Here is a 23492-nt window from a genome sequence, read left to right on the forward strand (position 1 = left end):
GAATAACACTTCAGCGCTACGCCCAGCAGCTGCAATACGCCTCTGTTTCTGGTGTTTTGGGACCTGCTTGATTTTTTATTTATTTATTGCAAAGCCTGTTGAGAGAGGAGCACCTTCTGGTGAAGTTACCTGCAGCTTATGCCACCTGGTGACAAAGGCTAACACACCTCCCACTTGCCCTGTCCGAACGTCTAAGATGCTGCAACTTACCCCTGGCCTTTAATCCCGCAGATAATGGCATAACGAGTTCCAGTGGCTGGGGGTTGAACTTAAAATATAGACCTACTTTGCCATTTCAGTGAAAGTAGTTAACAAGCAGGATGGCTTTGCGGGGACGGGGCAGCCTCTCCTGCGCTGGCAGGCTACATCAAGACCGGATGCATCTCTGGGAGATATGACTGAGGTCAACCATAAATTAACGGGCTCACTGCGAGGGGAAAAAATAATAATACTGGGTCCAATTGTATGGTCTGGTATGAAGGACGCCAGAGGAGATGGGCCGACGAGTCCTTTCTGCGCCCATGAACTTTCTGAATCGTTCTTATCCGGAGGGGAAAAAATGGCAAGGGCTCCCTTTGCCATTTTACCATGGCTGATTCTTAATCAATAGCAGGGCTGGCAGTAGCTCTTGTGCAATACCACTTTCCCCAGAGCTGGGCCCTCTTCCCCTGCAATGCTCCCAACCCCTGCTGGTCTCAGAAGAATTGAGCCCAAAGCTCCACATAGCAATTCAAATGCATCACCAGACATTAGGCCACCGGGTTAACCACTGTTTAATTTCGTCACATTTGTTTGTGAGTTATGTACGTGCCTTTCTTTTGTCAACATCTCCTTTTAAAAAGGATATTGATTTTGTTTTCAAAGGCTCTCGAAAATAAAATGAATGACTACATTCTAAGGAAGAGTCATTTTCTCAACAGCTGTAAATAATTTATTGTTCGCAACCCACCCAGATCAAAAGATACTTCATCAACTGATGTGGCAAAATCTGGTGCAAGCTGCATTTCTATTATCTCAGATCCAATTAACCATTTGGAGCAGACTAAAACATAACTAGATCAATCCAGAATCAGATTAATATCCAATCCATAATCACATTAATCACAATCTGTCCATAATTAGCCATCAGATAATCCCATTGGACAGGAGGTGACATGCAGTATCCCATTATCTCATTAATTATCTATTTTCAGTATCAGACATTGTTCCCAAACACAAGGAAATGTTTTTTAAAGGAAAAATGGACAGGGAATTCTCCTTTTGCTACATCCTTCCCATTGAAGCCCCCAATGGTTTGACATCGGAGTTTTACAACATTTCTTTGTTTTTACATGTTCTGTTAGAACCAAGAGCTGTTTTTTTGAGAGATGTCATCCTTTTAAATAAAATATGATTATCTTAGGAAGATGGATAAATAAAACATTTGTTTCATGTGAACAAGTTTATGAAAGAAAAGAAAACCCTTCATCAAAGGTTTTAATGGTAACATGATAACAATAGCTTTGCAATGCTAAATCTTATTGCAGATGGTTCCTGTCCTTTTTTGTAATGTAAGTGAAATTGTGTTCCATCTGTTTTAATTTTATAATGGACTTAATCCATGGCTGGCTCTGAAAGAATCAGCATTTACTGCCTTTGCAATCTGCTGCAAACAAAAAAATTGTTACCGTTTCCCCTTTCTAGAGGGAACTTGTCTTTCTATTTGGGAGCAAAAACCAAATGGTCCGTAGCGAGTGGGAAGCGCTGCTAGCTGGCCTCACCCCGCAGCCAGGCAGCCCCTGCCAGCTCCCGCACCAAACCCAACTGGAATTGCCCCGAAAGCAGTTGGAAACTCTGGATGCTGGATGGAGGAGAGCAAGGAGTAATCAGTGTGGCAGGAGAGATGATAGCATTTGGTTTTGACTAGCAAATGCTTCCAGCAGTTCCAAGCGACCTGAAAGGGGTTTTCCAGAGGTCCCTCCTGACCTGAATTATTCTATGATTTTATGATGTGCTTTCCCTTACCCCCCCTCAAATGAACCAATTAACCTGTTTGTAAAACATGGTGGTATTGGTCTGGTTTTATGCCTCTTGGCATTACCTGTAGTTGCTCTAAAGTTTTTCGTACATCACCTAGAGGAGGTTCAGGGCTTTCAGCATTTCCCCAGCAAGTCCTTTTTCGGGGTTTTCTACTAAACTGCCCATGCAGCACTGCCTACCCCGTTCCTACCTGCCTGATCACGGACCGAGTCCAGTCCCACCATACCTGCCTGGAGTCAGTGCACTGCTCCGTACTGACACAGGCGTGCCTGCAGCACAGCTTTGCGCCGGTTGGAAAAGTTTGGCTGGCTCAGCTATAACCTTTCCTATTCCTAAGCTGGTGGGAGGTTTGGGAGAGCAGAGAGGACCCTGCCCTCGAGTGAGAAAAGGGGTGATGCAACATGGAGCATCCCTGCCAAGTTGCTGTATTCTTAGACGTGTCTCATTCTCCTATCACTCTGACATTTTATTTTTGCATTTTATTGTTAACACATGCAGATACTGACTCACTCAGGACTCCGTGGATTCCGGCTCAGGCTGAAGTCACCCTTCTGCACCCTCTTTCCTGCCAGGTGCCCAGACATGGGCAGGACACCCCGTGCCGCCCCACAGCCATGGCAGTGCTGTAGACATTCCCGTCACCCATCCCACAGGGTCACCCCAGTTTGAAGAGTCAGCCAAACTTTTCTGATGCCCTTCACATCACTCACCTCCCAGCTCAGCTCTGCCGCTGGCAAACGAACCACACTAACGGCAGGCAGCAGTCAGATCACAAACCCTGACAGGCGCCACGGCCACCCCGCCACTGCTACACAGGCAGGGGACACGTGGGCTCGCCCTGCCCTGAGGATGTCATTGCCACTTGGCACCTCTGCACCTTCGCACATGCAGGGGCCGGCAGGGAGGCTGAAATCCCCTGGCGACACATGCCCCTGCTGAAGTGGGTGCCCCAAGTGCCATCCTGCTTCCCGCCTCGGCTCCTGTGCAAACTTAAATGTTTGTTTTCAACATTTGGGGTCCTCAAAGGCGTAGCAGGGGCTGTGGTCAGGCTGGGAAGAGTGGGTCAAATAGTCAAATGCTGGTTATCCAAATCCTTCTCTCCCCCTCCTCAGCTTCTGGGGTTTCATACCCACAGGGTGCCTGACTCATACGAAAACCAAGTGCTTCAGCTGGAAAACCTATCCTGCCCCCCTCCTTTGAGCAAAACCAGCACAGCCTGCCCTTTCTGAGCCAAAATTTAAAGTCACCGTGTCTTCCCCCAGTCGTACAGGTTGGTCTACTCCTGTCAGATTCCGTGCGTAAAATTAAAAAGGTGATTGCGTGGAGGGGGAGGGACAGGACTGAAGCCCCGAGACAGCAGCGATCTCAATTCCAGCACGTATAAGCTTTCATTGAACCTTTTGAGCTACTCGTGCCGCTGTGCTGCGAAGTCTTGGGGAATTTAAAACTGAGTCAAAGGCCACTGAAGTGCTCTCCCTATTTTTCTGCTAATGCACAGGAAGCCCGTGGAGACTAGGGAGAAAGAGGGAGGAAAAATGAATAGAAGGGATAAAAAAGCAACAGGAGAGGTTCAGCTGCAGGAGCAGCACGGGATCAGGTGCATGAAAATGCAATAAAACACTATTTTCTCCTCTAATTTCAACTCCTCACGCGGCTGCTGCCCGGGACGGCCGCCCCGACGATCCCGACGGTCCCGTTCGGGTCCGTCGGGGCGGCCCTCCCGCGCACGCCCCCCAGCAGGGAATCGCTCCGCGGGCGCGCAGCCTTGAGCCGGCGTCCACCGCGGAGTCCCCTCCCCGTTTGCCGCGGGGATGCGCTTCCGCGCAGCGCGGGGCACTGTTCCGCCGCGCCCGTCTGCGGGCACCTGCTTGCGGCACGCCGAAACGCAGGGAAAAGGGACAACGAAATAAGAGGCGACAGAGAGGGGAAAGAACAGAAAAAGGGAAATAAAAGAAGGAGAAGAAAAAAGGCGAAATAAAAGTCAGGGAAAATAATAGGGAAAACAGAGGGGAAAGAAGCTAAAACGAATCTCCATCTCCCCGGGCTGGAGATGCCGCCATCCCCTCCGCGTACAGGGACGGGGCGCACGGCGCCGGGCACCGCGCCAGGCGGTGGGAGGGTCCCGCGGGCGACCGCGGCTGCCGGGTGGTTCCCGCGGCTGCCCGGGGCGCAGGGCGCCGAGGCGCGCACCCAACGCCCCCGCGGAGGGGCTTCTCCCGCGGCGCGCAGGGCTACCCCCCTCCCTTCCCGTCCGATCCGGCGTCGGGCCACGCCAAGCCGGGCTCCCGCGGGGCGGCGTGGGGAGTCCGCGCTGCTCCGCGCCGCTCCGCGCCCCGCCGCGCGCCACCGCGCGCCCATTGTTCACCATGGCCAATCCGCGGGCGCCCTCCCCGCGGCCGCCAATCGCCTCTGGGGGCCGCGCGGTGAGGTCAGCACCGCCCCCCCCCCCCCCGCGGCCGGTGCGCGCTGACATCACGGTGCGGCCCGGCGGGGCGGGCCCGGGGGGGCGGGCGCGGCCCCCGCCCCGCGCGGCGCGGGTAGTGGTGGAGCGGCGGCTCCGCATCCCGCATCGCGCATCGCGGCCGGTGCGCAGGGGGCCGCCCGCATGGTGGACATCCTCCTCCCGCGGCCGCTCCCGGGCGCCATGGGGGAGCCCTCCAAGAGTAAGTGCGCGCAACGCGGCGCCGGGGCGGGCGGGCGCGGTGGGGCGGGCGCGGGGCGCTGCGGGACGCTGCGGGGCCGAGATCCGCGCCGCCGCTGCCGTCGGGCGGGCTGGCGGCCGCCGCGCCGCCCCGGACCGGCGAGCGCGGTGACAGTGCCGGGAAGGGCTGCGGCACCGCCGCGGGCGCGGGCGGCTGCGGACTCGGCCCGTGGCATCTCCGGTGCCGCTATTTCCGTTCGCGCCCAGCGCTCCCCGTCCTCCGCTGGCTCCGTTTCTTACCGAATGTCCGTTCGTCTGTCCGCGCTGCTGATCTCATTGCTTTCTGCTGTTCTCATTTCTTTCTCTCCTTCCCTCTGCGTTTTCTTTCTTCCTCTTTCTCTGCCCATCTTACCGCTTTTCTTTCTTTCTTTCTTTCCGTGTTTCGGTTTGTCTTTCTCTTTTTTTTAAATTTCTCTTTCCGTTTTTATTTCTTTCTTTCTCTTTCTGTTCTTCTGTTTTTGTTTGGTTTTATTTCTCTTTCTGACTCTTTGATTTCTTGTCTCTTACTGTTTTCATTTGTCCATGGTCCCGTTTTAACTGTCTCTTTCTGTTTCTTTGCTGGTTTTATTTATCTCTCTGTCAATCCGTTTTTATTTTTTTCTTTCTTTCAGTTTTTCCTCAGCTTTTGTTTTAGTGTTTCTGTGTTTCTGCTTTATTTTCTTTTCCGAAATTCTACTTTTATGTCTCTGTCTTTCTGCATTTATTTCCCTCGATCAAGTTTCTGGTTTTTTATTTCTGGCTGTATTTCTTTCTCTCCTTTCGTGTTTCCATCCTTTCTTTCTCTCCGTATTTCTGTCTTTATTTCTCTTTCTTCCTATTTTGAAAAAAAAAAAAAAGGAATAAGAAAAAAGTGTTTTTCCCTAATTCCCGGCGCTTCTGCTCTTGCACATTGCTACCCCTGACCGTGCCCCGCTCGCTCCCGGCAGGGCGGCCGGGGCTGGCCCTGTGCGCGGGCTGCGGGGGCCGCATCCAGGACCCCTTCCTGCTGCGGGTGTCGCCGGACCTGGAGTGGCACGTCGCCTGCCTCAAGTGCGCCGAGTGCGGGCAGCCCCTGGACGAGACCTGCACATGCTTCCTGCGCGACGGCAAGGCCTACTGCAAGCGGGACTACAGCAGGTGACCCCGAGTGCACCGACGCTCGTTAAAAAAATAACCAAACCAAAACCCGCAAAAGCACAAAAGCCCCCTAAGACCCCCGAGTTTCCCCCAAACGAAAACCCGACTCTCCGCCGCTGCCCGCCCCCGCGGCGCCGCCCGGAGCCGCCCCGACAGCGCGGCCGCGGGCCCTGACGGCGCGTCGCGTCCCCGCAGGCTCTTCGGCATCAAGTGCGCCCAGTGCCGGGCGGCCTTCAGCAGCAGCGACCTGGTGATGCGCGCCCGCGACCACGTCTACCACCTCGAGTGCTTCCGCTGCGCCGCCTGCGGCCGCCAGCTCCTGCCCGGCGACCAGTTCTGCCTGCGGGAGCGCGACCTGCTCTGCCGCGCCGACCACGGGCCGCCCCCCGACGGCGCCGCCGCCCGCGGGCCGCGCAGCCCCGCGCTGCCGCCGCCCGCCGCGCACCTCGCAGGTACCGGCTCCCCCCGAACAGCCGCGGCGGGGCCGCGGCTCGGGGCGGGCGGCGGGGGGGCGGGGGGGCTTTGGCGGGCGAGCGGCGGTGCTGACGGTGCGCGCCCTCCCCGCCCGCCGCAGAGCCGGTGCCCGGGCGGCCGCCCGCCCCGCGGCCGCCGGCGCACAAGGCGGCGGAGAAGACCACCCGCGTGCGGACGGTGCTGAACGAGAAGCAGCTGCACACGCTGCGGACCTGCTACGCCGCCAACCCGCGCCCCGACGCCCTGATGAAGGAGCAGCTGGTGGAGATGACGGGGCTCAGCCCCCGCGTCATCCGCGTGTGGTTCCAGAACAAGCGCTGCAAGGACAAGAAGAAATCCATCCTCATGAAGCAGCTCCAGCAGCAGCAGCACAGCGACAAGACGGTGAGCGCCCGCCCGCCTCGCCGGGGAGGGAGGGAGGTGTGGGGGGGTCCCGGGCCGGCGGGCTCGGCGGCGGCTGCGCTGAAGCCCCGTGTGCCCGCAGAGCCTGCAGGGCCTTACCGGGACGCCGCTGGTGGCCGGCAGCCCCATCCGCCACGAGAGCGCCGTGCAGGGCAGCGCCGTGGAGGTCCAGACCTACCAGCCGCCCTGGAAGGCGCTCAGCGAGTTCGCCCTGCAGAGCGACCTGGAGCAGCCCGCCGCCTTCCAGCAGCTGGTGAGCCGCGCCGCACCGCGCCGGGCCGCCCCGTCGGGCCGTGGGGGGCGGGCAGGCCCCGGCCCGCCGGGCCCAGGCGCTGCGGTGGGGGGACGGAGCGGGGGAGGGACCGCGCCGGGCCCTCACCGCCGCTGCTCCCCCAGGTCTCCTTCTCCGAGTCCGGCTCCTTGGGCACCTCCTCCGGCAGCGACGTGACCTCGCTGTCCTCCCAGCTCCCCGACACCCCCAACAGCATGGTGCCCAGCCCGGCCGAGACGTGAGGCGGCCCGGCCGCCCGCCGCCGCGGGACTTCCGCATGCCTGCGCTCCCTGCATGAGACACCCGGCCCCGGGCCGCTCCCAGAGCGCCGGACAAACGCCTTTGTTTTTTAATTATTCTTATTTAAAAACAAACAAAAAATATGTTACTGACGGCCAAAAAAGCACCGGGATCCTCGCTGCCTTCACCAGACCGGAGAGAGAGCCCCCGCCCTGGTTATTTCGTTGTTTTGGGTTTTTTTCACTGCGGATTTCGATGTTTCTTTTGCCCAAAGAAACGTGGATTTCCCCGCTGGAGCCCGGCACGGTGACAGGCTGCCTCGCCCGCCGCTTGCGCTGGGGACGGCTTTTCTTCCCTTTTTGGAAGGGAAAAGGAAAAAAAATACAAAAGGGGGAGAGACTCCCCCGGCGTGCGCGCCTTCCCGCGGCCGCGGAGCCGGCCTGGCCCGCCCTCCGCGGCGCCGCGCCGTCCAGCCTCATCTCACACCGATGCCTCTCCCGGGCCGCGGCGCCCGGGCCCGCACGATCGCTGGAAAAACGGGACACGGAAACGAGACTTTTTAACGGGAAAACCAGTACTAATAATGTTAAGTTATCAATGGACGGAGGACGGATTGTTTGAGCCTTTAACGAACAAAAGTAAGTTATTGTTATTTATTGTCAGAGTCAGCAGTTGAATAGTGGGATTAAATATTTTGGGCTTAATAAAAAAAGAGAAAAAAAGAAAAGGAAAGGATTGAAACGAAAAAAAACGGGCGGGAGGGCGGCGGAGGGGCTCCCCGTGCGCGGAGCCGCGCTGCCGGCCGGGCCGGGGCGCGGAGCGGAGCGGGTCGTGGAGCGGGTTGGGGTGCGGGTCGGGACGGGCGCAGCCCCGGCTTTGCCGGCACGGCCTCCCCGCACCGCGCTAATCGGCTTTCCCGACCGGGGCCGCTTATTTATAGCCGGGGAGGCGGAGCGCAGTTTCCCTTTCGGAGCAGCCCCCGGGCTCGGCCGGGTCGTGCCCGCACCTGCCGCGGTGCGGGGCCGCCTCGCCTCCTCCCCGGGGGCGGCGGGGGCTCGTCCGTCGGGGGTCCCCCGGGGTGGCGGCGGCGAGGCGAGCCGTCCCCTCGCGTGTATTCATCCCCCCGTCTAGACGCAGGCGGCGGCTCCTTATCTGCCTTTGGCATCACCTGGGGGCGCGGCGGGGGCCGCCCCGGCTCCCGCTCCCTCCCCGTTACTCGGGCGGGAATGCGCGCAGTGCCGGCTCCCGGCGGGATCGCAGGCCCGGGCAGCCTTAAACCACGGCGAGCCGCCCCCACGTCGCCATCTCCGGGCAATCGGGCCCGCACCCTCGGGGAGCGGGGGGGGAGCTGGGCCCTACCCGAGCCCCGCGGGCGGCAAGGGGATGGGCAGCGCGGCGCCGGGGCGGGGACGGCTCCACCACCCGCGAGAGGCTGAGGAGGCGGGTGTGCGGGGACCGGGCCTCCCCGGGCGAGCTGGCCCGCGCGGCCGACCCACAGTTGCCGTCGGGGCGCACGGAGCAGCCCGGGCTGCGGGAGAGGCGAAGGGGCCGCCTCAGACAGGGGCTCCTCTGCTGCCGCCGGGACGGGCACCCACCCTGGCCCGGGGACAGGTGGGAAGGGGGTGTCCCGCCCCCCAACCCCAGCGCGGGGCCCCCGCAGTTACCTGGCTCCGGCCGGGTCGGGTTTCAGCTCCCCGCGCTCTCCCGGGCCTAGACTGAAGCAAGCTGTTTCGGTCACCCGGCTGCGGGGCCGCCCCGGCCGTAAAATCGCCTCCGCGGAGGCGGCCGGGGGACCCGCGTCCCCGCGCAGCCCCCGTTCCCCCCTCAGGCAACGCGGCGGCCTCGCCTCAGGCAGCGCGGCGGCCGCGCCGGGCGGGTCGGGATTGCCGCCGCCGGCTCAGGTGCGGGCCGGGCCTGGCCACGGGGGCCGGCGAGGGGGCCGCGGCCCGGGGCCGCGAAGAGGGGACGATCCCGGTCCCCGCGGCCGTGAGCCGCCTGCGGCCCGGGATCGGCGTGGCGCGGCCCGGCCGGCGCCTCCCCTGAGGAAGCGCAGGGCCCGGGCGTCCCGCGCCCCCTCGCAGCCGCTCCCCGCGCGCGGGCCGTGCCCGGGGCCGCCGCCGCCGCCGGGGCCTTCGGCCAGAGGCGCGGAAAATAAATCTTGCTGAGACACGCCGCCGTTTTTACGTTTTAATTTTGCTTCATGGAACCTTCACCGTTAAGAGAACATTACGAGGTTTAAACAGGCGTAATTAAAGTCTTATCGAAACGTTAAAAATGTCTGTGGTTTAAAAAAATCTGTATTGCCTGACTTATCGCAAATCACCAAAAAAATTACAAACGAACTTCCCTCAGAGCCAAATCTGACAAATTCTTAAGACTTTTGATTAACTGGAAGGGATCTTAGGAGTCTTTTTTTTTTTCTTCTCTCCGAGCCTTGTGTTGCTTATGGTAATTCAAACACACCAACATTTGTAACGCAGAAGTCACACTACAGACAGAATAAGTTATTTTATTACAAGATATATAGAACATAATTTCTCTATTTGCAATTTTATTTCAGCAGTTCTGCAGTGCAAGTACCACCACACCACAGGGCAGAAAATACCCAAATCAAGACATAGGATATGTGAATGAAATAAACTCAAATTATCAAAATTACAAAACAGAACTTGAAAGTATCTACAGTACTTATGATATAAATAGTGCAAATTATGTATCTACAGCATAAGTATTTAGAGTATCAAAAACTTTTCGGCATAGCCTTTTAAAGAGGGTAGTCAGCAGGAACTGGTCAGCATGACAATGTTAGGGATTTCAAAACCAAATACACCACTTATTTTTTCAAGAAGAACTGTCGAGCTTCTTCCCAGGACTGGCGGGGGAATCTGTTGGACAGCTCAAGATAATCTTGAGAACTGAAAAATTTTTCTGTTGAAGACAGAACATAAAATTACCAAGTTATTCTCTCTTCAGATAAGATGGCAATAAAACAAGAATAATGAACACGCAGCCAATCTGAGATACTTCAAGTCATTTACTCCCCTCCCCCTACCAAAAACTTCTCAAATCACGGGGTAACACTTCTGTGGAGCTATGGACGTTGAGGTTTGGCTTTAAAAACGGGGGCAGAGGGCTCTGATGAGCAAAGGCTTAGATTTTTAAGCTTTTGGATCAGGCTCTCTGCTTTACGCATCGGAACATTCTACGTCTTTACACATTTTACGTTCTCGGACCCACCGGGGACCAATTCAGTCTTGTTCAAGTTCGGGCAGCCTCGATGGCGCTCTCTCTGCAAAGCAGCTTCTTTTTCCACAAAGGGCTGTAGAGGAGTTTTGCTCCCCGATTCCCCCAAAGCTCACAGCATGATTACAAACTTTTACTCCTATGAGTACTGCTGGTGACGTGAACGGGACTACACATGCGTGCGGAGGTCTGCAGGGTCCGACCCTTCGAGCAGCGTATTGCAGCGCAGCACCCGACAATGAAGTTTGCGCTTTCAAGTTTTATTCCGAGCGGCGTTACTGTTCCCATTTGTTTTTTGGGGACACCGTCCTTCACATTCAAGTGATATAACGGATAAAAATAACCCTGCTTATACTATTATTAAGTCAGCTTTTTTGCAATGGAGGAATGTTTAGAAATCACACTCACATGTCACCACATAGTCATCTTTGTTTAGAAGTTCATTCAGTTTTAATAGTGAAAATAAAAACCAGTTTTTGACTTGGATTTTAGATGTTTCTCGAGCAGATTCTCATGCAAACACAATCCTGGAAAGTTTGCGCTGCAGACACTGCACAAGGCTGCTTCAGACTGAGAGGTATAACGCTGACAGTAAAAATCTCCATAAATTTATGCTAATTTTATATTTTATAATTTATGATTTATTTTTAAACACAAATCTTATGTTTTAGACCTAGAACTGCTCATCTTCTGCCAAACATTCAGCAAAATGGTGGTGGATTTCTGCTTGCTATTAGGGAGAAATGACTGTCCGAGCGGCGTACTTTATGCAAAATACGGGCGACTCAAGACCAGATTCTGGTCAACACACTTGAATTTCAGACGTGTTCAATAAGTAATAATCATCTTAGCTGAGAATCTTTCAAGTGTTTAGCCTAAAGAGGTTATCTGCATTTTACACAATATTTACAACAACTGAGGGGAAAAAAAAAAATCGCTTCACTCCTGCAAACTGACAAACTTTACAGGATAATTACAGGACGGTATTTTACTAATTTTTGGCTCCCCGGGTGTACTGGGATGGCTGCGTGGCTTCTGCAACCTAAAACTTTTGAAGGTAGCCTTTGTGACAGCTAATTAAATACGTGCACGTACAGTATCACATTTTAAGACATGACACCACATAGCATTTAATAAAGATTAACAGTCTGAATTCCTAATACGATGAGCAGCAGACTGGGACATATGTATGTTTAAGTCAGAATGTAAGCTGGAGAGCCTCTCCCCAAACTGTAAAATCATTTTGCAATTTACTATATTTCTTTTATCGTGATGCAGATTCAAAAAAATCACAGTAAAATATAGTATCTACACATTTTGTTACTCAAATGCTACTCTGTTGCATTTCATTGGAGACATACCCCTCTGCTGCGATAACTGATTATCCATTTGGCCTGAACTCTGTGCAAAATCCTATGGGGGAAAAAAAACAACAAACCGGCATCAGGTTTTCAGATCTTACATCTGAGGAATTAAACATTTTTAAGTCTTCACGGTCACTCAAAAATAGTAATTCTTTATGAAATCTGTAAATTAACAAACTCTGGCTTGTTTGTGACATACCGTAACAGAATATTGCCAGCACTTAAATTCTGTAATATACAGTGGATTTTTATACGTTTATTTATACCTTTTTGGAAAAAAAAAACTTTTAATACACAAGAGAAAAAACAAGGTTTTACTATCTTCTTAGGAAATATTTATGATCATGACTTTTAATTTAAGAGAACATTTACTATAGCTGTATTTCCTTAAAACAAACGGTGTTTTAGATTTATGCTCCTGACTCCAAACACACTCTTACAAAATTCTTGAATTATCCCAATTTCATCAGCTGTGCTTCCCAGTGACCCAGCAGCCTGAGGTCCTGATCTCCTGGGAGTAAGAGAAGTTCTTCCACAGAGGTGATTAGCTCTGGCCAGCGCTGCAGCCAGCTGTGCAGCCAGCTGAGCTGCAGCTAATCCCAGTGCCCAACGCGATGTGCGATCCCTGCTGCTATCGGACGGGATGCTGCATCCTCCGGAGTCACCACGGACACCGACTTCGCTCAGAACAATGTAGGATTATGGAAGTCAGCTGCCCCAGTACGGAGGGGGCTTTTAGGATCCTATCTTTTGCACGAGTGAGTGTTCACTGAGCAGAGATGGTATTATTTGATATAAGAGAGAAAATTTAGCAAATCATGGATACTCCTAAATGTTTTTTAGTTATTTCAGCAAATCTAGAAACAGAAGTAACAAAAATAAAAAGGATGATGCAAAACTTTAGATGCAAATAAATCTGTTGGTAGGGAGGTATAACGTGGGTCGTTGTAAAATCCAGCAACCATTTTCCTTTGATTTACGCTGCACACATTTAAGACACTGTATTTAAGCGTTATATTTGTACACACCACCAAACTTTTACGTAAATGGGACTTCTTTTTGCATTCCCTGGCACAGGAAGAATCTCATTTTCTAGTCACGGGGAAACATTTTACAATCTTTCCCAAACCTTCCACTGAAGCAAATGAGATACTTGCTTGACAAACAGCAGCGAGTTGAAATAGAAGTACAGAGGCAAGTCTCTTCCGTGGGTGTGGGTATCTGAGCATTCCTTGGTTCCTTTCAGAATCGTTCTCTGTGTGTGTGTGTGCGTGCATTTTAGATTTGGGATTAGATTTTAAAATGGGTAAAATACTAAAGTACCAGTGAAGTCAGCAAAGACATGACACTTTACAGCACACAAGGATCTTCCATATTTTAATGTAACAATTTTTTTAAAAGCCTGCAAGAATAGTATGTGGATTTGGCATCTGAGATATACCTCTAACTGGAAATCAAATTAATAACGTTGATCCTTGTAAATATACTTACACTTTGCTGTAGTTACTGGGGATTTAAATGTCATTCTCTCTCTTATAGCACAGAAATCAAGGTATATAACCTTAATTATTCACATAGGGAACACTCTCCTCCACTCTCATGTTTTTTGGCTGAAAAAAACAAACTAAACTTGCTGCATTTACTTGTAATGCTTAAATTATTTTTTGCCACTGCAACTTCTACACTGAAATCTGTAGTTTCACTATAAGAAAGTCAAAGTAAAAGATGAATTACAGCTTTGTATTTAAGTTCATTACCATATGGCAAATTCTTTTAATACTAAGTTCCAAACTTTTTTTTTTTAAACTGCTATGCAATTATTTTAGTATTAAAAGGATAAAAAGTAGTTGCACTCAGAAGTTTGATGTTATGCTAAGACTTTCAGTAAATATTTAGTTCTTCTGCCTTCTCTCCCAAATCCGTGCAGCCTACCCTTGGACTAGCTGTAAAGCATTAGGAAAAAGAGTTGACTAACGTTTCTGTATCAACAACAGTAACTCTTAGCTGACTGATACAGAGTTACTAGACTCTAAAAGCATATTATTTTTTAATAGTAGAGCGTTTACGAAAACTGCATTCATTCATTGGAAACAGTCAATAAAATGTATAGAAAACATGAGGCATGCATAAAATCTGATATATAAAGCACAGCATATAAATTTAGACAAAGGGAACAAAAATGCTGTAAATCCTTATTCAAAACAGGATTCGTAATGACCTCAGTGGCTTACTGTCAAAAATAAAGATTGCAAGATTAGGCCAGTAACATATGTTCTGTGTATTTTCTGCATAAAATATATACACTTCTGTTCAGTTCTCTCTGTAAATCTATTGTACACAGCACACAACTGTACGTTTGTCTGTAAACACATTAATATACTGATTTCAGATATGCTATATGTGCAGTAGTTTTTAAAAAATAAATATTTTAAGAATTGCCTTGTAATAGCAGGATCTACATCAAATCTTCCTAGCACGTCCAATAACTTTAATGAAAACAGGATTCTGCATGTGATAGTGAGAACCTGAACTACTCGGTAAGCTTTCAATGTTCCAAGATACTCAAGTACAGGCATAATCTGTGGTTTGAAAAGAGCTGCAGAGAATCTTAAACTACTTCAATACTGTTTACTTGTTTTACGTAAGTAAAATGATTTCCACATACACAGCAAAGGCGAGAAAAACTGTTGCAGTTATCCTGCACGCCGCTGTTATGTTACTTCAATAGCTACCTGAATGAACGTGGCGAGTAAAACACAACTCATCTCCTGCTCCAGGATGATCTTGTTCTGAGGGTTATTGTAACAAGCAGCTATTAGCGAAGGGAAGAGCACTTTGATTAAACGAGGATCACTGAAATACTGGAAAGGCAACTGGCATAGTTTCTGCAGCACCGTGGGGTGACGGCCAGATTGTACAATGATCTGAAAATACAAACGTAACAAAATTAAAATACGTGATCTATCTGTTCTTCTCTTCCTGTTAACCACCAAGGGCGCTGAAGTCATGCTAAAAAAATGAGCATGGCTGAGGAGTAAACACTAAAAAGCTTATAACATTTAGTCCAAATAACTTCTGTTTTATCATGCAAGTATTACTTTTATTGCAGAGGAACACAAAGAATGTACGGCTGTGAAACTTCTTTTGCCTGTATCACCCAAAAAGACAGGAAGTAAATGCGAAGTGGATTAATCTGAAGATTACAATAAAATAGATCATGTAATACTTTTGTTCAGAAGACAAAGAATTATAGCAAAGGGACAATTGTAAGTTAGAGCTACAAAACAAAAAACCCCAACCCCTGCCATTTAAACACAGTAAGTATGTCTTTAGGGGGAAAAAAAAAAACCAAGAAAGAGATCACCAGGACTGTAAAAACCCTCCCGAGGCTCGATCATCCTTTGCCGGAGTGCTCTCTGGCAATCAGAGAGGACTCTGTTTCATGGTAGATGTCTGCCACGCATTCTCAGGCACCAAAAAGAAAAGGTGATTGTAAGCTGCACAGCAAGGAGTTTCAGTAAGTAGAGACTCAGAAAGATCCTCCCATCTGTATTTCTTATCTCAGTTTCTATCGGTGCCATTGACTCTAAAAGGAGAATTGTTTAGATAAATGGAACTGTTGTCATGAAGCAGGCTAAGTTTACAACTGTGTACATCTGAAGAAATAAGGCAATGCTATTACTGGTCTCCTGCAAAGGAACCTTTCCAATTTACTTGATATTCTTATAAAGTCTTTGTGATAAACTAAAAAATGCCAAAATCGGATCTGTTCCAAGTAACCTTGATTAGACAATTACAATATGAAAGAGCTGTTTGACCCAAAGTTGGCTTTTCGGCATAGGAGGAAGCTCCTATAAGGTTAGAACACTGTAAAACTTAGGGTCACGACTGTAAATTGTACTTGGAAAAACACGATTTTACAGGTACACACCCAGACAAGACTGCATTCAAATTAAAACCAGAAGGACAGAAAGAAGCAGTTGAGACCACAGGAACATAAATTACAGGGATTTACAAGTTTTCAAAGCACTTTTAACAATACCTTCAGAGCACACTCTCAGTTGATAATGCAGTTCAGTTTAAAAACAAGATCAACAAAGTAATAGTCTGCATTTTTTTCAGTTCACCAGCCAAAAAGACATTGAAAAAATACTTTCAAAAGTATTTTCAAAATACTGGTAGAAATGTCTTCATGCCCTTAAAGACAGGAGGAATTTTTAAAAGACAGCCAAACATGTGACAGTTAAGCATACATTCAGACATTGTTTTGAGGAAAATATCACTGACGCATTTGGATGACTCTAAACTTAACTATCAGCTACCACCCTGTAAGCAAGAGGGTGCCTTTCGAGCCTGTCATTACCGTTTGAATTTTAAATTAACCAGAGTGGTTATTATATAAATCTATGTTTTTCTATGGTAAATTCTACAATCAGAAAAGTACTTAAAGTCATTTGTCACTGTACTAAAATAACTACAATTGGTACTTCTGATCCAGGACAGAACAACAGAACTCTTGATTTCTCTTTAATGGCCACTGTACACTGGATGAACAGACAGAGGAAAAGAAGTTTTTGGGACTTTTCATTTTTCATTTCTCACTTCACTTCCTTTACCTGTTCTAAAAATACCATGCATAATTAGTGAACTCTTGCCAAACTAACAGTGCAGATACCCCAACAACTTTCATGGGATTATTATTTCATTATCTTTTTCTTTTCAACATTTTTACTACTATGATGTTATCAACATTAAAGATAGGAAGGTATATACAAGGGCTGCTGATTGTTTTAATCTGGTATTTATCACATGTGGAATCAATTTAATGATTTTAGCTCATTGTACTAAACCTGATACACTATATTATGTACTCTGAAAAAAAAAAATCATGAGTCACCCCTTACTGGAAAAAACCCCAAACAAATAAACCTCTAGCAGAGCACGTATTCCTTGTTCCACTGTCAACTGGTGGAGAAAGTGAAGTCCAGCACTTGACTTAGCAATAAAGAACAATAAAGAAAACAAATGAAAACCTTGCCTATGACTTCTTTTTACCGTGGAAAAAGATGTCTCTTGGCTTGTTTGTTTTGTGTTTGTCTTTTTTTTTTTCTTTTTTTTTTTTTAAACCATCACTTGGCTGAATGATCCCAGGGAGTTTTGGAGGCCTGGATACTCATCTTAGAAAATGCTCTAATACGAGATACAAGCTCCTTACTGAAATCCAGTGCAGAAAGCCTGCTTTTCCTCCTGCCACATATTGGAATGCAGACACATTTACCTAGAATTAGCTTTTCTTGTTGCTCTCTCTCTAGTCTGACAGTCAGATATGCCTGTCAAATGTAACAAGATCCTAATTAAATCACCGCATTTCTGTACAGCCAAGCATTTAAGCACCTGCTTAGCTTCAGATATGTGCCTAGGTTCCATTAATATTTGCTTGTGGTTTTCTTTTTCTGAATTGAGACCTCTTTATCGAATTAGTACAAGCTATATATTTTTTTTTTTTATCCAGAGCAGGCAACTCACATTAATGTTTTCTATATTTCATTAAAAATTTTGCTTACTCTCAAAATTTATAGATATTCAGACAATTTTATTGGTTTTGCCTGTGCTTAGCTTAAATAAATCCCAAAGAAGATGCACCTGCTTAGCTTAGCTTATTTTTGGCCCAATACAGTAAACGTGCGAATAACCCTCTGTAGATCCAAACTACACACAGGTAAGAGATACAGCAAATACGTTTCTGAAATGCTATTTCATGATGAATTAATGAAGTTTTTCTTTGTGCTACCAGCCAAACTCAAGACCTTGACACCTTTCAGAGTGGAGCCCCTGTTACAGAGCGTGGTGACGTGGTCCAGGGTTAGCACACCAGAGAGCACTGGCCAAGGGCACGGTCTGCCCTCCATGTAAAAGCCTGCCGAAAATGAGAGGCTAGAGCATTTTAAATCCTTTACTGTGCTGAACTGAATCAACCTCTACTCCGAATAAACCGATGGTTATCAAGGCTGCACAATATATGCCAGTCTAATATCTGATTTTGTTTACTTTTAACCTTTGCTAAAAGTCACCTTTAAGAATACAATTTTCCCTGCTTGGTCTCTGACTGAATTTCCAGCTTTCCGACACCATGTACGCTGCGCCTACTGAATCCACCCTTGCTGAGTGTCCAGCACAATGACTAATGTGATGACCTGTGGGAACTTTTTACTGAGCAACACCTTTCAAGGTTGCCTATCAGTTATCTTCTGTCACTCCCACCAGTTTATAGCCTTCTGCAGGTCCCGCTAATTTGCTTAATCTCCAATAGCCAGAGGGTCAGGCACTCTCTTCTGCCCTACCAGGCAATCCACGCTCCCGTGTGCCTCTTTGGAAAGTGCACTCTGCACTCCAAAGTGCAATAACCATCCTGATCCACTGTATTGGTACTTCTGAAGTTTATCACGTAGGAGAGCATGACTCAGGATTTCTAACGTCTCTAGACGGAACCCATTTCTTCAGGTTTACTTGGGCCAATATTCACTATATAGTATATTGCTTGGCCACTTGCTGCAATTCTTCTAGCTGTGGAGTCTGAAGCAGTATAAAAGTCAGTCTTTCAAAACAGACTACAATGACAAAAGCCAGCAATATGCCACACAGCACTTGAGCAATAAAAAAAGACAATCAATCAAAAAAATTAAAAAGCTCCTTGTGGTATGGAACAGCAATAAAGTTGTGAGGGGAACTCCTCATTTTGCTGGGAGATAAGGCTTCCCCTGTCACTTAGGTAGGGTGTCTGGCTACAGACCTGAGGTGACTGCTGGAAGGATATTCCATCCTGGACTCTGCAGGATGTCCTTGTATTCCCACCAGGACAGCTCCAGCAGCCTTCCTCTCCTGCCACTGCTTCTTGGCGCCTTGCAAAGGAGATCTTCCCAGGACTGAAGGCCTTTGCTAGGGAGCTAATAAACCACATGGACCCAAACAACTTGGGTACGATCTTCCTCTGGGTAGCAAAGGGGATGTTGCAGCTCATTTAATTTTTCTGTGAAGCTCCAAGGGCCCAAAAATAATTTTCTGATGATCCTGCAGGAATGCAAATCATACGAGCGCGACTCCTTTCCTTGCTTGCAAGGGCAGGGAGGTAACCGCTGGCATACACAGGGGCAACCTTCACATGAGAACTAGCAAGGGAAAAATGCTTTGGTGAACACCTCCTAATTCTATTTACATACTGTATATACATATCTTTGACTTTCACTTAATCTTTCTCTATACTGCTTTTATCATGAATGAAAACTACAATTACTTTTAAATGCATATGTATGAATTTTTGTCAAAGCAGGGTAATAAAATCTTTGTAACTAATAGGATTGAGATCTTTTGAATGATACAGCAATGATACAGAATGTATCAGCAGTTACATGTCGAATCAGAAGTAAAATCTTACCAAGTCAATGGTTAATTTTACAAGAAAATTAAAATAAGAATCCCCTAGTCTTTGAAACTATATCTTCATAATCAGGTAACTGAGTTTATAAGCATCTTGTAAGTAATAAACAGGATTTTCATTGAGAAAACTAAAATGTCAGCCAGGAAGTTGAAGAATGACTGTATGTAAAATATTGAACAAATATTAGCCAAATTGAAGATAATTCATATATTCATATCATTCATATATTCATATGTCCTAATTAGACATGTAATGTAGATGCATGCTACTAATTTTTCAAGAACTAGTAGTTCAATCAAATTGCCCTGTGAAGATTTTAACTATGGAGTAGCATTTTTGGTGACAATCTATATTTCTGTTTCCAAGTTGTAATTGCACACATTTTACATATGTAAAGCATTTAAAAAAAAGAAAAACTAATTGAATTTAAAACTTTGCATGCAACCTTCCAGAGATGTAAAGAAGATTATGATCAGAGATTGGTTTTCAGTGGTTCTATGCATGTATGTTAAATATTGTCAGATATTCTACTACAAGTAACAAAAAAAATGGTTCAGTCTCAGATCGAGAGCTTTCCCACTCCTCGTGTACTACGCAAGGTTATTCCAGGATTACTGCAGAGTGGAAGTGCTGATTTTTAGAGCAATATTTAGTCTAGTTCTACTGATGGATTTAGGTTTTCTTGTTTCACTTGGACATTTGCAGCTCTGGAAAGACATAATTCATGTCAGTTATTTCTGTCCATAAAAACACTGGAATTATCTTTCAACGAGGCTAATTAATTTTCTGGTCAGGAAGAACAGAAAGCCAGCAGCAAGTTTTTTGTCTATGCAAAGGCAAAACAAGAACTGAGAAGTGAGTATTCAACTGATTCAGAAAGCCAGGTTCTCAATGAACTAAACTGTGCTAGACCAGAGAATCATAATATTATGAATCAATTATTACCATTTACTGAAGATTATTCATACATTTAGAAAGCTACAAGACATTCATCACGTGTCTAAAATGACAATAATATTTACCATTCTATTCCATTATTTCCTCAAAGGTTGCTTCCCTCCCCCACAAAATAATAATTAAAAAAATCTCATCACAGTATTCCAGGTTAAAAATGAGTTGGTTTAAGCCTGGTAAGAAGCTGTTCTCCTCCAAATAGTTAGAGAGTGGATGGGTTATCAAGTCCAAGCCTAAGCCCACAACAGGGTACGTTTTTAATTGGTCCAAGCAGCTTCCCTAGCTATCAGAGGAAGTCACCGAACAAGATGGTGCATGTGCGATGAGACATTCACCACATCCGTTTCGGCGTGGCCAGCAGCGCTGCCAACAATAATCCATTGTTCCAGGGTCCTTTAAGTCCAGGGCTGGGGGACACAGCTGGTGCTGGCCCTTGGAGACCTACGGGTTTACACGAGAGCCCTCAGCCCCAGGCTAACTCAGGTACATGGATGGGTACTTCCATAATTTTTGTTTAATTTCTGAGAGACTTGCTGAAGACTTTTCACAAACATAACTGGAAGACATGATTTAAGCGTTGCCAAATAGAAAGACTGTACGTGGGTACTTTTCATAGCAGATCCTGTAACTTATTTGAGTTCTTGTTTTCATTCTCTTGTGTTGCCCCATGATTTCCTTTATCACAAATTTCCCATTACCATTAGGGCAATGATTTTGCAAAAGCTTATTTTTTGTTAAGCTGACACTTCACTGAAGTCACCAGTAACGCTTTTGTACCCAAAGGTGTACGGGTGTGCTTTCCACACGACAAATAACAGAAAAGCTCACAGCAGCCTGGATGCTCGCCCGCATCTCCCCTAGTAGCCACTTGGTCACTCTGCCTGCCAGCTCACATTGCCTTCCAGAAATCAACTGCACAAACATATCAGAAGATTTAAAAAAATGAGTGTCTTTAGATGTTAACTTGATCATATTGCTTGCTTATTATTTCTATTCTTTTTGCTATATCTTAACATTATGTCATGGTCGATGCTGTTAAAATACGCAATATAAAAATGCAGAAACTTTGGGAGCAAATGTATTGCTGGCATCAATGGCACTGCTAGGGCACAGCCACCATGAATTAGACCTGCAGGGGTGGTGGGATGTCCAACTAAGAAGGTAGAGACGATGTCCAGCAACTCTCAGCTGCCATCTGAGCACCTGGAACTGCACATACGCTGCCAGGTCTCTCCAGTAACAGTGGAAACACTGTGGCAGGAAAATAATGTGACTTATGGGTGCTTTCTGTAGCCTATCAGTTTCTTTCATCCACGGAAGAAAGGAAAAATTGCTTCTTGCTGCTTAAAGATAGCAGAGAAAGAAGAAAGATTGCCAAGGAGAGAACTAAAATCCGTAGCCACAAAATGTCAAGCTTTGAACAAAACCTGACAAGTCATTTAAGTGCACCACTCTCTCGTGACGAACTCTGCACGACAACGTTGTGTTCTTAGCGTTCTACAGTCAGGCTGGTGTTTTTTAGCAATTTTGACCAAGTATTAAAAGTTGTAGCTCTTTTATCAAATGAAAAGTAAGACAAAATTATACTAATGTGAAGTGGATACAGGAAAATGGCGTTGAATAATAACTTTGTAAAGTTTAAAACTTCCTGAAGTGAAACCTTTCTCAGCTCTTGGAGAGAAAAAACTGCTAATGAAATGGTGTCTTCCACAGGTACTTAGAAACAAATACAGTGATTATCACCGTAAGCTGAATTACCTTTCTAGAAAAACGTCCTTCTCAATAGAATTTCCTTTGATTTTTATGAAATGAAACATTAAAACGTGCTTTTCTACTTGACTGTGCTCTTCTGCTGTAATGTATTTCACATTCAGATGCAATTTTCTTAGAATAACTCAAACTAAAAAGCTAATGATTCTCTGAGGGGCACTTCTTGCCTTTTCCACTGTCTCGTATGACCTACGGTTCCAAACTTGAACATGGCCATTATAAACATTCGGATCTTAAAATTGTACTGTTGGTATGGGAACTATTAATGTTTCTTTTCTTTCTTTATTTATTATTTATATAAATGTCAATTCTAATTTGTACAATCAACTAATTACTTTACTGAATAGGAACTGAAATGCTGTGCATCTAATCTCTGTAACTACAGAGTATTCCATCAAACAGTTAAATCCTTTTGTTTGATGCCAGGTTATTTATAACTTTGTAAAAGAAATAAGTCTTTCTATTAGTAGTCCAGAGTTTCTCTTCAAAGTTAGATCTGCATTATTTCTTTGCTTCTATATAAACAGATCCCATACTGCTAGTATTTAATCAGCAGAATATGTCACCACTTAGGCTCTTCTTCTGTTTTAAGGTTTCCATTTTGCAAACTCCAGTATTGGCAAGGCTCTGAGCAAAGAATGTTCTAAATTCCTCCTAACAGTTATCAGGAATCAGAGCACCATTTCCATGCAAAAACAATGTTCCAGAATGCTACATTCAAATTTAAAAATAAGAATTTTGTCTATTTGAAAAGTTCCAGTGTATATTTTCTTAACATCACATGTAAGCTTTCAGAGAGAAGATAACAGAGTTCAGAAATAACATTAGTCTTTCTATAAACCACATTATGAGCATTGTCCTTTTAGAGCTAGCTCTATGGTTTAAGCACACAGATTCAGTGGTGCTCTGTGTATACATAACAAAGAAAAAATTACCTGAGCAGTTTTTGTATAATCATCCTAAGCCATTTGAGCATTTAGGATAGAACAATGGCAAATACATGCACAGTAATGCAGTAAAGATGTTAAAAATGTTTATCAAAAGTGATGCTAGTGGGAAATCTAGATAAAGAAGTTCTTTATATAAAGCTCTTGAAAAAATGTCACCCAAAATGACAACTAACAACTCGCCTTAGTTATAAGATAACAAATGGAGAATATATATATTAAATTCAGCAATAAATAAATAACTAATATTGACCAGATACTGTAAAAGATAAGCTCCATTACAATGGGATGAGAGGAGAATGGAAACAATTTTAATATGCATTGAGGCTATTCGTGAATTTAACACATGCCCAGGCTATACGATAAAATAATAATCTAATGCCTGAACTAGAGAAGGTATTAAGGAAAAGTCTAACTTTAAAAAAGATAGCATTTTAGCATTTAACATATTAACATGAAAATAAACATTTAAACATGTGAAGTTGCTCTCATGCTTAATATTAATCATATACTTATGTACCTTGTTAAATTGAAGGGTATCATCGCTTTCTAGAAA

General features: G+C 46.6%; 2 protein-coding genes across 6 annotated transcripts in view; one reads left to right on the forward strand and one right to left on the reverse strand.

Moving 5' to 3' along the window:
* Positions 1 to 4527: 4527 nt before the first annotated feature.
* ISL2 (ISL LIM homeobox 2) lies at positions 4528 to 7272 on the forward strand. Its single transcript, XM_075159531.1, has 6 exons — positions 4528 to 4682; positions 5647 to 5836; positions 6032 to 6288; positions 6411 to 6694; positions 6795 to 6965; positions 7109 to 7272. The coding sequence occupies exons 1-6, from the start codon at positions 4625 to 4627 to the stop codon at positions 7223 to 7225; spliced, it is 1077 nt and encodes a 358-aa protein (XP_075015632.1). The 5' UTR covers positions 4528 to 4624; the 3' UTR covers positions 7226 to 7272.
* Positions 7273 to 9712: 2440 nt separating this feature from the next.
* SCAPER (S-phase cyclin A associated protein in the ER) overlaps positions 9713 to 23492 on the reverse strand; it is a 170794-nt gene continuing 157014 nt past the window's right edge. For all 5 annotated transcript variants that reach the window (XM_075160430.1, XM_075160429.1, XM_075160428.1 and 2 more), the window contains exons 30-32: positions 14563 to 14754; positions 11828 to 11879; positions 9713 to 10151 (exon numbers count right to left, since the gene is read on the reverse strand). In XM_075160430.1, coding sequence (XP_075016531.1) covers positions 10057 to 10151; positions 11828 to 11879; positions 14563 to 14754 — 339 coding nt within the window. In that variant the 3' untranslated portion in view covers positions 9713 to 10056. The remainder of the gene's footprint in view (positions 10152 to 11827; positions 11880 to 14562; positions 14755 to 23492) is intronic.

Source organism: Calonectris borealis, chromosome 11, assembly GCF_964195595.1.
Source record: "Calonectris borealis chromosome 11, bCalBor7.hap1.2, whole genome shotgun sequence".
Taxonomy (NCBI): Eukaryota; Metazoa; Chordata; class Aves; order Procellariiformes; family Procellariidae; genus Calonectris; species Calonectris borealis.

Excerpts from the sequence above, each read along its gene's own strand:
- ISL2 (XM_075159531.1), top strand. The coding sequence starts at position 4,625 with ATGGTGGACATCCTCCTCCCGCGGCCGCTCCCGGGCGCCATGGGGGAG. Across the intron at positions 5,837-6,031 it reads TGCAAGCGGGACTACAGCAG|GCTCTTCGGCATCAAGTGCG; the intron begins GTGACCCCGAGT and ends GCGTCCCCGCAG. Across the intron at positions 6,966-7,108 it reads CCGCCGCCTTCCAGCAGCTG|GTCTCCTTCTCCGAGTCCGG; the intron begins GTGAGCCGCGCC and ends CTGCTCCCCCAG.